Source organism: Somniosus microcephalus, chromosome 7 (assembly GCF_052327205.1).
Source record: "Somniosus microcephalus isolate GS21.2 chromosome 7, FLI_Smic_1.0, whole genome shotgun sequence".
Classification (NCBI taxonomy): domain Eukaryota; kingdom Metazoa; phylum Chordata; class Chondrichthyes; order Squaliformes; family Somniosidae; genus Somniosus; species Somniosus microcephalus.
The window spans coordinates 273,857,337-273,871,623 of NC_140993.1; the positions used below are offsets into that span (position 1 = coordinate 273,857,337).

General features: G+C 52.9%; 1 protein-coding gene across 1 annotated transcript in view; it reads left to right on the forward strand.

Moving 5' to 3' along the window:
* LOC147115346 (serine/threonine-protein kinase DCLK3-like) overlaps window positions 1-2,131 on the forward strand; it is an 80,587-nt gene extending 78,456 nt beyond the window's left edge. Inside the window, exon 5 of the mRNA XM_085993815.1 lies at window positions 548-2,131. Coding sequence (XP_085849941.1) covers window positions 548-789 — 242 coding nt within the window. The 3' untranslated portion in view covers window positions 790-2,131. The remainder of the gene's footprint in view (window positions 1-547) is intronic.
* The last annotated feature ends 12,156 nt before the right edge of the window (window positions 2,132-14,287 follow it).

A 14,287-nucleotide genomic window follows, 5' to 3' on the forward strand; every position in this document is an offset into this window, starting at 1 on the left:
TCCATCTGAGATGGGAGATAGGGCCTCGGTTTATCGTCCCATCTGAAAATGTCACCCCTGACAATGCGGCACTCCCTCAGTACTGACCCTCCAACAGTGCCGCACTGCCTCAGCACTGCCCCTCCGACAGTGCTGCACTCCCTCAGTACTGCACTCCCTCAGTACTGCACTCAAATGTTAGCCTAGATTGTGAGGTGGTGAGGCTTGAACTCATGACCGTCTGACTCCGAGGTGAGAGTCTACCAACTGAGCCAAGCTGACACCAGTTAACAAAAAAACTTTTATATGTAATGAGGGAATCTATTAAATGCAGAGTACCTATCTGCTACTACTAGCTTTATGTAGCAAATATATCAAAGGATAGAAAACTGTGGGCTGTGCATGCATGATTACCCAGTATGTGCTCCAGGCAGGTACAACTCCGCTCCGGGAGCCCGCAACTGAAAAAGTTACCTTCCAAAATGGTCCTCTTGTTGCAGTTGGGGATGTGTTGGTGCTTCAGTGGTAGGTGGCATGATTTGGGTGACTCTTTTCCTGATCTGCTCAGGTGCCAAGGATCTCGTGAGCAAGCTGCTGGTGGTGAAGCCCAGGAATCGGTACACCGCGCAGCAAGTCCTCCGGCATGCCTGGATCTGGTCGGCTGGCAAAAGGAACGCTCACAACTTGCAGAGGGAAGTGAGTATGTACATCAAGCAACATTTCAGGAGCTGCTGTCGTCGGGAGATTCTGAATTCTGCAGCGTACAGCCGGCACCTGGACCCCAAAACTCTCAAGTGCCCAGGCTTCTAACAAGGGCACAATTGCCTACAGCAATTAGAATCTCCAGCATCCATAAATGAATGTATCTGGAGTAGCCAAAATAAATAGACGCTAGATATGAAAAGCATTGAACTCGTTTTTGATGTGATTGTGACAATGCTGTGTTTTTCTATACAGTTGTAATGAATATTATTAATTGTGGTGGGAGGGTAGACCTCTTGCCTGCTCACTACCAATTTTCCAGCGGATGTAGGACAGGCATGGGTCGAAACTGGCCTTCCCCTTCCCCCCCTACCCCCCCCACCCTGCTTGAATGCTGCGCAAGGGCTGCCTGTTAGGCCAATGGTATCTGTCTGTTGCTTGGTCCTTTTTATTGCCGGTGACGCTCAAAGAATGAGGCCCTGTGCAGGGCCAAGGACAAAATGGAGCTTTTTTATTCTTCAAAATTCTTTTTGCTAGCTGCTAAAATCCTGATGCTGTGGTATTATTATACCAGATAATCATGATTTTTTTTTAAGTGATGTTGATTGAGGGATAAATATTGGCCCCAGGACACCGGGGAGAACTCCCCTGCTCTTCTTCAAAATAGCGGCCATGGGATCTTTTCCGTTCACCTGAGAGAGCAGACGGGGCCTCGGTTTAACGTCTCATCCGAAAGACGGCACCTCTGACAGTGTGGCATTCCCTCAGCACTGCACTGGGAGTGTCAGCCTAGATTTTGTGCACCAGTCCCTGGAGTGGGACTTGAACCCACAACCTTCTGACCCAAAGGCAAGAGTGTGCTGCCCACTGAGCCATGGCTGACATCTTTGCAGGTCAGTCAACCCATTAGCTCCCTCTCCACATACCGATTCTCTCCCTTTTCCCCATTTTTCGCTTCCTGCCTTTACAATGTTGTGCCCTGTGCCCTGGTGGATAAAAGGTGCAATGACGGCAGTCACCACACCCTCCCCCCGAGGCCCGCCTTCTCAAAACTCCACCTCGCTTTCAGCCGACTCCCCCAGACGAGGCCTTATTATGCTAATAACCCAAATTAGGCCAGGGTTCAGAGGGGCATCTGTGTGGGAGGGGAATGTCCTGCCCCACCAGAGTATGCCCCCCCAAATGAAAAGGACTGGTAAATTCCAGCCAAACCATTTGATGTACAGCGTTTTAACTCGCCAAAATCTGTACTTTAATATAAACAAATACTGCAGCCTGACTGCAGTGTCTAAACTGTTTAGAGTTTTTATACTTAACCGTACTGAGCGCAGCAGCAGGCTGAACATGCACAAGTACAACTTGTATTCTCCTGGGAAGCTGACTGACTTTGGTTGTCAGGGTTTACTTGACTCAAGCAGCTTCTGTAGGTTTATCTCATTGAAACTTATAAAATTCTAACAGGACTAGACAGACTAGATGCAGGAAGGATGTTCCCGATGGCCGGGGAGTCCAGAACCAGGGGTCACAGTCTAAAGATAAGGGGTAAGCCATTTAGGACAGAGATGAGGAGGAATTTCTTCACCCAGAGAGTGGTGAACCTGTGGAATTCTCTACCACACAAGGCAGTTGAGGCCAACTTATTAAATATATTCAAGGAGTTGGATATATTTCTTAAGGCTAAAGGGATCAAGGGATATGGGGAGAAAGCAGGGACAGGGTACTGAATTTAGATGATCAGCCATGATCTCATTAAATGGCGGAACAGGCTCGAGGGGCCGAATGGCCTACTCCTGCTCCTATCTTCTATGTTTCTATGTTTACTTCAGGTTCGATTCTATTTGTATGTGTAAGCTGATCTGGAAGCACGGTCTGAGGGATGGGATACCAGGTAGTTGAATGCAACCTTCACCATGGTCACTGTGCACCGTATAACGTGTTTCGATTCTGCAGATTCAGTAAACTCTTGTTTGAACGGCACTTCATCACCCGGAATTCTTTAATAACCGGCAAAATAGATAACCGGTAATCTTGCCGAATCCATCCATTTTTTGATTTTCCGAGTCCGACTTTCCCGCGGTGGCTGAGTTAGTCAGTGGTTTTTATTTTTTTTTGTGTTAAAAATTGCCTACCTCTCTGTTATCCAGAATTTTTCATCAACCGGCACCATCCCGGTCCCGTAGGTGCCGGATAAGAAAGAAACATAGAAACACAGAAGATAGGAGCAGGAGTAGGCCATTCGGCCCCTTGAGCCTGCTCCGCCATTTAATGAGATCATGGCTGATCATCCAAATTCAGTACCCGGTCCCTGCTTTCTCCCCATATCCCTTGATCCCTTTAGCCTTAAGAAATATATCCAACTCCTTCTTGAATATATTTAATGAATTGGCCTCAACTGCCTTCTGTGGTAGAGAATTCCACAGGTTCACCACTCTCTGGGTAATGAAATTCCTCCTCACCTCTGTCCTAAATGGCCTGCCCCTTATCCTTAGGCTGTGACCCCTGGTTCTGGACTCCCCGGCCATCGGGAACATCCTTCCTGCATCTAGTCTGTCTAGTCCTGTTAGAATTTTATAAGTTTCAATGAGATCCCCTCTCATTCTTCTAAACTCCAGCGAGTACAAGCCCAATCGACCCAATCTCTCCTCATATGTCATTCCTGCCATCCCAGGTATCAGTCTGGTGAAAGAGTTTACTGTACATCATTTCAGAGCACTGATGATGACTAGAGTGTGGGTTTGTTTGAAGATAAACATGTTTTCTTGTCCTTTTGGAAACAAAATAAAATGGACTACCTAGAAAGCTTTTGATTTGCTAATTGTAACCATTATTGATTAAATATTTTACTAAACTAATGTATTCTCTCCTTTAGCTCTTTAACCGATCTGGGTGTGCCTCCGAGGTCTGGGGTTGAACCATTTGTAAAACTGAGTTTATTAACTGTCACACATTTCAGCGGTGTAAATGGCCACTTACCTCTTCTAATACCTGATACAGGTTGGTCGTGCCAACGTAATCTGTGGCAGACAAGGGCTGAGATGTTGCATTGGGTTTGAAAATTCACGCTCTCTTTGATCCAGTGCGGCTTCGACAGACCTCTCCAGACTCATCCACCCTGACCCAATAAACATTTGAACCTCTAGAATGCCTTTCAGTCACCCACGAGGCATTTAAAACACTGGAGAAGGGCAGAGTGCCAGCAAACTGAGAACTGGGCCCTGGAGATGGGTAGCAGTGAGTGCGCAAGGCCAGACTCAGTCCTTTCAAATGATCATAATCATAATCAACTTTATTGTCATTGTTAATGCACAAGTGCAGTACAATGAAATGTAGGCTTGCGGCTCCCGAGAGTGTACATTTAGATTAAGACATTTAAACATTCAACATTCATTTGGCTTGTAATACATTAACATAAACATTATAAAGTGCATTGGCAGATGTGCAGGCTTTAGAGTTTATTTGTGGAGTTCAGTAGGATGACAGCCCTGGGAAAGAAGCTGTTCCTAAATCTGGTCGTACGGGTGCGAATGCATCTGTAGCGTCTCCCAGATGGCAGGAGGGTGAACAGACTGTGGCTGGGATCTGACCAAAATCTGCTGGAGTCATGAAGTATGAGTTAGATACAAACATGCGATTGTAAGGGTTTTGAAACTTCTGTCTTCACATGTAAGCAGGTCACAGTAGTGGAGAAGTTCTGTGCTCGGAAGGATGAAAGTATATAGAAGAGACAGATGACTCTCTCATCAATTGGTGAATGGAGAGGAAGCAATGGCCTAGAAATTCGCTTTGGGTGGCGGCGCACACAGGGCGGTATCGGATGGGCCGCTCGTCACATGCAGCGCCTGATGTTCGGTTCCATTGCAGTCAATGCAACTGAATGTATCGGGCTCTGCGTATAATGGGCGGACAATCTGATACCGCCCCGTTACACCACCGCCCGAAGCGACTTTCTACCCCAATGTCACAAGTTTGTAACCCTGGTGTGGCATATCTGTTTTTTGGCTGTTGCAATTTGACTGAGGACAGACTGCTGGACATGAATCAGCACTGCAAATCCCTTTTTTTTTGTTAACTTCACTCTCTGTCCAAGATTAATCAGCCCTGACCTTTGTGCTGCTTAGATATGAACTGAAGCCTCTGACGTTAAAAAATCGATTGTGGCCAATTCTCCACCGACAAAGCATGTGCCCCGACTGGGAGACCTGAGGCTGGTCCATGTTCCAGTTTCGGACCGCCTGCCTGCCTGGCGTCGGTCCTCGGGTAAGTCCGCAGGAGAGGGAACAGGAAGGGGGCCGACAGCAGCCCTCGGGGGGTGGGGGGGGTGGGGGTGGGTGCTCTGAAGCTGGGAGAAGCACTAAAAAAAAAACATACTTTTTGGTCCCTGTCACTGCTTAGGTCACAGCGGTGGTTGAAGAATCCTGCTCGACTCATCGGTTACCAATTCAGCGCAGGGGTCCCGAAACAGGCGATAGGCCCCTCATTTACATACTAAAGGCGCCTAACGCCAGTTTCAGGTCAGCGTCACGGGTGCCCGCCAATGCTAATATGGTGTCCCTGGGAACCCTTATGCTGATCGGGCGGGATGTTACTCCCCGAAATTGGCCCTAGTTGCACCTGTTTTATGCCAGTAAATTGGTCGCAACAAGGTCCAATATCCACCCACTTCGTGTTTTTAAGTTACGGAAAACGCTGTTGCATCCAACATCTCCAATGTCATTTCCTCTAGAATGTACTGCTGTTTGCGCAGTCCTTTATTCTTTCAGCCTGCCACAGGGAAAGTCATCGCAAGAATCCTCCTCAATCGCCTTCTCCCAGTGGCCGAAGAGCTCCTCCCAGAGTCACAGTGCGGATTCCGCCCACTAAGGGGCACAATGGACATGATCTTCACCGCACGTCAATTACAAGAGAAATGCAGGGAACAGCACCAACCGCTGTACATGGCCTTCTTTGACCTCACAAAGGCCTTCGACACTGTCAACCATGAGGGATTATGGAGTGCCCTCCTCAAATTCGGCTGCCCTCAAAAGTTTGTCACTATCCTCCGCTTGCTTCACGACGACATGCAAGCCGTGATCCTGACCAACGGATACACCACAGACCCAATTCACGTACGAACCGGGGTCAAACAAGGCTGTGTCATCGCACCAACGCTCTTCTCAATCTTCCTTGCAGCAATGCTCCAGCTCACCCTCAGTAAGCTCCCCACTGGAGTGGAGCTAATTTACAGAACAAACGGGAAACTGTTCAACCTCCGTCGCCTCCAGTCCCGATCCAAGGTCGTCCCATCCTCTGTCGTCGAATTACAGTATGCAGACGATGCTTGTGTCTGCGCTCACTCGGAGGTCGAACTCCAAACCATCGTAAACACCTTCACCGAAACATACGAGAGCATGGGCCTTACACTAAACATCCGTAAGACAAAGGTCCTCTACCAACCTGCCCCCGCCACACAGTGCTGCCCCCTGATTATCAAAATCCACGACAAGGCCTTGGACAACGTGGACCACTTTCCATACCTCGGGAGCCTACTGTCAACAAGGGCAGATGTCGACGACGAAGTCCAACACCGCCTTCAGTGTGCCAGTGCAGCCTTCGGTCGCCTGAAGAAGAGAGTGTTTGAAGACCAGGACCTCAAACCCGGCACTAAACTCATGGTCTACAGGGCAGCAGTGATACCTGCCCTGCTGTATGCCTCAGAGACATGGACCATGTACAGCAGGCACCTCAAAGCACTGGAGAGGTACCACCAACGCTGCCTCCGCAAGATCCTACAAATCTATTGGCAGGATATGCGCACCAACGTCAGTGTTCTTGCTCAGGCCAACATCCCCAGCATCGAAGCTCTGACCACGCTCAACCAGCTCCGATGGACGGGTCACATCGTCCGCATGCCCGATACGAGACTCCCAAAACAAGCGCTCTACTCGGAGCTCCGGCACGGCAAGAGAGCCCCAGTTGGGCAGAGGAAACGCTTCAAGGACACCCTCAAAGCCTCCTTGAAAAAGTGCAACATCCCCACCGACACCTGGGAATCCCTGGCCCAAGACCGCACAAAGTGGAGGAGAAGCATCCGGGAAGGCGCCGAACACCTCGAGTCTCTTCACCGGGAGCAAGCAGAAGCCCAGCGTAAGGAGCGCACGTCAACCCAAGCACCCCACCCACCCACCCCTTCAACCACCGTCTGCCCCATCTGTGACAGAGACTGTAGGTCCCGCATTGGACTCATCAGTCACCTGCGAACTCATTTTTAATGTGGAAGCAAGTCATCCTCAGTTCCGAGGGACTGCCTAAGAAGAAGAAGACAATGCATTCTGTACAGCAGAAAGGGAGCACTTTGGCCTAGAAATTGGATATGGCCATGAAACGGGCAGTGTTAAGGCCCAACGATGTTAAACTGCACCAAGTCAAAATGGTCTCGGTAGCATGCAAAATTAACGTTCAGTCCTTATTAACATGATTGTCGGCTTGATCTCAGCGCTAAAACCACTGCTCATTGGCTGAACGCTCAACAGGCGGGTCAATATCAGGTCCAGTCTAATTCCCAGTCATGTGTGGCACAGGCTTTATTCAGTACTTAAAGGGGAGGTGCATTGATGCTACAGCATCTCATTGTCAAGCCACTTACAACTTCAGCTGGAAGAAGATGGCTGCACAGGAAACACATGGCTGAGCCTTTGCACAGAGAGTGAGCCCGCAGATTCTCAGCACAGGGACAGCCCACAGATTCTCAGCACAGGGATATCCCACAGATTCTCAGCACAGGGACAGCCCACAGATTCTCAGCACAGGGAGAGCCCGCAGATTCTCAGCACAGGGACAGCCCACAGATTCTCAGCACAGGGAGAGAGCCCACAGATTCTCAGCACAGGGACAGCCCACAGATTCTCAGCACAGGGAGATCCCACAGATTCTCAGCACAGGGAGAGCCCACAGATTCTCAGCACAGGGAGAGCCCACAGATTCTCAGCACAGGGATATCCCACAGATTCTCAGCACAGGGAGAGCCCACGGATTCTCAGCACAGGGAGAGCCCACAGATTCTCAGCACAGGGACAGCCCACAGATTCTCAGCACAGGGACAGCCCACAGATTCTCAGCACAGGGACAGCCCACAGATTCTCAGCACAGGGAGCGAGCCCACAGATTCTCAGCACAGGGAGATCCCACAGATTCTCAGCACAGGGAGATCCCACAGATTCTCAGCACAGGGACAGCCCACAGATTCTCAGCACAGGGATATCCCACAGATTCTCAGCACAGGGAGAGCCCACAGATTCTCAGCACAGAGACAGCCCACAGATTCTCAGCACAGGGAGCGAGCCCACAGATTCTCTGCACAGGGAGATCCCACTGATTCTCAGCACAGGGAGCGAGCCCACAGATTCTCAGCACAGGGAGATCCCACAGATTCTCAGCACAGGGAGAGAGCCCACAGATTCTCAGCACAGGGAGATCCCACAGATTCTCAGCACAGGGAGAGAGCCCACAGATTCTCAGCACAGGGAGATCCCACAGATTCTCAGCACAGGGAGAGCCCACAGATTTTCAGCACAGGGAGATCCCACAGATTCTCAGCACAGGGACAGCCCACAGATTCTCAGCACAGGGAGAGCCCACAGATTCTCAGCACAGGGAGATCCCACAGATTCTCAGCACAGGGAGATCCCACAGATTCTCAGCACAGGGAGAGCCCACAGATTCTCAGCACAGGGAGCGAGCCCACAGATTCTCAGCACAGGGAGAGAGCCCACAGATTCTCAGCACAGGGAGAGCCCACAGATTCTCAGCACAGGGAGATCCCACAGATTCTCAGCACAGGGAGATCCCACAGATTCTCAGCACAGGGAGAGCCCACAGATTCTCAGCACAGGGAGCGAGCCCACAGATTCTCAGCACAGGGAGAGAGCCCACAGATTCTCAGCACAGGGAGATCCCACAGATTCTCAGCACAGGGAATCCCACAGATTCTCAGCACAGGGAGAGCCCACAGATTCTCAGCACAGGGAGCGAGCCCACAGATTCTCAGCACAGGGAGCGAGCCCACAGGTTCTCAGCACAGGGAGAGATCCCACAGATTCTCAGCACAGGGAGATCCCACAGATTCTCAGCACAGGGAGAGCCCGCAGATTCTCAGCACAGGGAGCGAGCCCACAGATTCTCAGCACAGGGAGAGAACCCACAGATTCTCAGCACAGGGCGAGCCCACTGATTCTCAGCACAGGGAGATCCCACAGATTCTCAGCACAGGGAGAGCCCACAGATTCTCAGCACAGGGAGCGAGCCCACAGATTCTCAGCAAAGGGAGAGAGCCCACAGATTCTCAGCACAGGGAGAGAGCCCACAGATTCTCAGCACAGGGAGCAAGCCCACAGATTCTCAGCAGAGGGAGAGCCCACAGATTCTCAGCACAGGGAGATCCCACAGATTGTCAGCGCAGGGAAAGAGCCCACAGATTCTCAGCATAGGGAGCGAGCCCGCAGATTCTCAGCACAGGCAGCGAGCCCACAGATTCTCAGCACAGGGAGCGAGCCCACAGATTCTCAGCACAGGGAGATCCCACAGATTCTCAGCACAGGGAGCGAACCCACAGATTCTCAGCACAGGGAGATCCCACAGATTCTCAGCACAGGGAGCGAGCCCACAGATTCTCAGCACAGGGAGAGCCCACAGATTCTCAGCACAGGGCGATCCCACAGATTCTCAGCACAGGGAGAGCCCACAGAATCTCAGCACAGGGAGCGAGCCCGCAGATTCTCAGCACAGGGAGCGAGCCCACAGATTCTCAGCACAGGGAGAGCCCACAGATTCTCAGCACAGGGAGAGCCCACAGATTCTCAGCACAGGGAGCGAGCCCGCAGATTCTCAGCACAGGGAGCGAGCCCACAGATTCTCAGCACAGGGAGAGCCCACAGATTCTCAGCACAGGGAGAGCCCACAGATTCTCAGCACAGGGAGAGCCCACAGATTCTCAGCACAGGGAGATCCCGCAGATTCTCAGCACAGGGAGCGAGCCCACAGATTCTCAGCACAGGGAGAGCCCACAGATTCTCAGCACAGGGAGAGCCCACAGATTCTCAGTGCAGGGAGCGAGCCCACAGATTCTCAGCACAGGGAGCGAGCCCACAGATTCTCAACACAGGGAGAGAGCCCACAGATTCTCAGTGCAGGGAGCGAGCCCGCAGATTCTCAGCACAGGGAGCGAGCCCACAGATTCTCAGCACAGGGAGAGCCCACGGATTCTCAGCACAGGGAGAGCCCATGGATTCTCAGCACAGGGAGATCCCACAGATTCTCAGCACAGGGAGATCCCACAGATTCTCAGCACAGGGAGAACCGACGGATTCTCAGCACAGGGAGAGCCCACAGATTCTCAGCACAGGGAGAGCCCACAGATTCTCAGCACAGGGAGCGAGCCCGCAGATTCTCAGCGCAGGGAGAGAGCCCGCAGATTCCCAGCACAGGGAGATCCCACAGATTCTCAGTGCAGGGAGAGAGCCTGCAGATTCCCAGCACAGGGAGCAAGCCCACAGATTCTCAGCACCGGGAGATCCCACAGATTCTCAGCACAGGGAGCGAGCCCACAGATTCTCAGCACATGGAGCGAGCCCACAGATTCTCAGCACAGGGAGCGAGCCCACAGATTCTCAGCACAGGGAGATCCCACAGATTCTCAGCACAGGGAGAGCCCACAGATTCTCAGCACAGGGAGATCCCGCAGATTCTCAGCACAGGGAGAGCCCGCAGATTCTCAGCACAGGGAGCGAGCCCACAGATTCTCAGCACAGGGAGAGAGCCCACAGATTCTCAGCACAGGGCGAGCCCACTGATTCTCAGCACAGGGAGATCCCACAGATTCTCAGCACAGGGAGAGCCCACAGATTCTCAGCACAGGGAGCGAGCCCACAGATTCTCAGCAAAGGGAGAGAGCCCACAGATTCTCAGCACAGGGAGAGAGCCCACAGATTCTCAGCACAGGGAGCAAGCCCACAGATTCTCAGCAGAGGGAGAGCCCACAGATTCTCAGCACAGGGAGATCCCACAGATTGTCAGCGCAGGGAAAGAGCCCACAGATTCTCAGCATAGGGAGCGAGCCCGCAGATTCTCAGCACAGGCAGCGAGCCCACAGATTCTCAGCACAGGGAGCGAGCCCACAGATTCTCAGCACAGGGAGATCCCACAGATTCTCAGCACAGGGAGCGAACCCACAGATTCTCAGCACAGGGAGATCCCACAGATTCTCAGCACAGGGAGCGAGCCCACAGATTCTCAGCACAGGGAGAGCCCACAGATTCTCAGCACAGGGCGATCCCACAGATTCTCAGCACAGGGAGAGCCCACAGAATCTCAGCACAGGGAGCGAGCCCGCAGATTCTCAGCACAGGGAGCGAGCCCACAGATTCTCAGCACAGGGAGAGCCCACAGATTCTCAGCACAGGGAGAGCCCACAGATTCTCAGCACAGGGAGAGCCCACAGATTCTCAGCACAGCGAGATCCCACAGATTCTCAGCACAGGGAGAGAGCCCACAGATTCTCAGCACAGGGACCAAGCCCACAGATTCTCAGCACAGGGAGAGCCCACAGATTCTCAGCACAGGGAGCGAGCCCACAGATTCTCAGCACAGGGAGATCCCACAGATTCTCAGCGCAGGGAAAGAGCCCACAGATTCTCAGCATAGGGAGCGAGCCCGCAGATTCTCAGCACAGGGAGCGAGCCCACAGATTCTCAGCACAGGGAGCGAGCCCACAGATTCTCAGCACAGGGAGATCCCACAGATTCTCAGCACAGGGAGCGAGCCCACAGATTCTCAGCACAGGGAGCGAGCCCACAGATTCTCAGCACAGGGAGCGAGCCCACAGATTCTCAGCACAGGGAGCGAGCCCACAGATCCTCAGCACAGGGAGCGAGCCCACAGATTCTCAGCACAGGTAGATCCCACAGATTCTCAGCACAGGGAGAGCCCACAGATTCTCAGCACAGGGAGCGAGCCCACAGATTCTCAGCACAGGGAGATCCCACAGATTCTCAGCACAGGGAGAGCCCACAGATTCTCAGCACAGGGAGCGAGCCCGCAGATTCTCAGCACAGGGAGCGAGCCCACAGATTCTCAGCACAGGGAGAGCCCACAGATTCTCAGCACAGGGAGAGCCCACAGATTCTCAGCACAGGGAGAGCCCACAGATTCTCAGCACAGGGAGATCCCGCAGATTCTCAGCACAGGGAGCGAGCCCACAGATTCTCAGCACAGGGAGAGCCCACAGATTCTCAGCACAGGGAGAGCCCACAGATTCTCAGCACAGGGAGCGAGCCCACAGATTCTCAGCACAGGGAGCGAGCCCACAGATTCTCAACACAGGGAGAGAGCCCACAGATTCTCAGTGCAGGGAGCGAGCCCGCAGATTCTCAGCACAGGGAGCGAGCCCACAGATTCTCAGCACAGGGAGAGCCCACGGATTCTCAGCACAGGGAGAGCCCATGGATTCTCAGCACAGGGAGATCCCACAGATTCTCAGCACAGGGAGATCCCACAGATTCTCAGCACAGGGAGAACCGACGGATTCTCAGCACAGGGAGAGCCCACAGATTCTCAGCACAGGGAGAGCCCACAGATTCTCAGCACAGGGAGCAAGCCCGCAGATTCTCAGCGCAGGGAGAGAGCCCGCAGATTCCCAGCACAGGGAGATCCCACAGATTCTCAGTGCAGGGAGAGAGCCTGCAGATTCCCAGCACAGGGAGCAAGCCCACAGATTCTCAGCACCGGGAGATCCCACAGATTCTCAGCACAGGGAGCGAGCCCACAGATTCTCAGCACATGGAGCGAGCCCACAGATTCTCAGCACAGGGAGCGAGCCCACAGATTCTCAGCACAGGGAGATCCCACAGATTCTCAGCACAGGGAGAGCCCACAGATTCTCAGCACAGGGAGATCCCGCAGATTCTCAGCACAGGGAGCGAGCCCACAGATTCTCAGCACAGGGAGCGAGCCCACAGATTCTCAGCACAGGGAGAGAGCCCACAGATTCTCAGCACAGGGACAGCCCACAGATTCTCAGCACAGGGAGAGCCCACAGATTCTCAGCACAGGGAGCGAGCCCACAGATTCTCAGCACAGGGAGAGAGCCTGCAGATTCTCAGCACAGGGAGGGAGCCCACAGATTCTCAGCACAGGGAGCGAGCCCACAGATTCTCAGCACAGGGAGAGCCCACAGATTCTCAGCACAGGGAGAGCCCACAGATTCTCAGCACAGGGTGAGCCCACAGATTCTCAGCACAGGGAGAGCCCACAGATTCTCAGCACAGGGAGCGAGCCTGCAGATTCTCAGCGCAGGGAGAGCCCACAGATTCTCAGCACAGGGGGCGAGCCCACAGATTCTTCGACGCGGCTCTTGAGGCACTGGTCATGGCCGTGGAGAGGAGATGGGCTGTCCTCTTCACACACACTGGCAGGATGACCTCACCGCACACCTCTCGAAGGCTCTGGCAAGAGAAAGCCGTCTATGTGACGGCCAGCACTGTGGTCCCCAGGTCGGCCATTCAGTGCTGAAAGAAGTTTAATGACCTCACACAGCAGGTCAAGGTGAGTGAAGGTTCAGCAAATGCCATATTCCACCATCTGCACCACAAGCCTCACACACCGCTCAATGCACCACACCCCCAGCACTCACCTACCAATAATCTCTACCTATCACCACTCATACATCACAATCAAAGCTTCACTTCACCCTCACAACCTTACTACTGCTGCAACACTCACACCCACAGCTCACACCTTGCACACACTGACAGCTATTCAACTATGGCAGGCGTATCACCCAAACACATTGCACCACACTCATTGACACACTTCACCCAAACACATTGCACCACACTCACTGACATACTTCACCCAAACACACTGCACCACACTCACTGACACACTTCACCCAAACACATTGCACCACACTCACTGACACACTTCACCCAAACACATTGCACCACACTCACTGACACACTTCACCCAAACACACATCACCCAGACACATTGCACCACACTCACTGACACACTTCACCCAAACACATTGCACCACACTCACTAACACACTTGGCGACAATAACGGTCTGCTTATTCCTAATGCTTCTTCCCGTATCTCACTTCCCCACATTCCACAATCTCTTCTCACTTGCAGGCTGCTGATGGTGTACGCATGGATATCTTGCTCTCCCCACCCTCCCCTCTCCATTACCCGACCCTTGTGCCTTTCTGCTTTCAGATAGCCAAGAACAAGCAGCAGCAGAACCTGTCCCCGAAGCATTGGTGGAGAGCGAGAGGGGAGAAGAAGACACACCATCACTGCATCTGACATTCGCAGACACCAGCTCAGAAACTGGCACTGCGCGTAATTTAGAGGGTTGTGTAGAAGCGGGATCTGCAGAGGGTGAGGCACGAGTGGGCTGCAGCAAGGCCAGGGGGCAAGGGTAGCTCAGGGGCCAATTCCCCGGAGAGCAAGTTCCCGCATGAGTTCTGCTGCACAGGACTCAGGTGAGGACCTCAATGGGGCAGCCTTCAGAAGAAGCGTGATGGGCATGCACACCAAACTGCTAGGTACAATGGCAAGCCTGCCAGAGAGCCT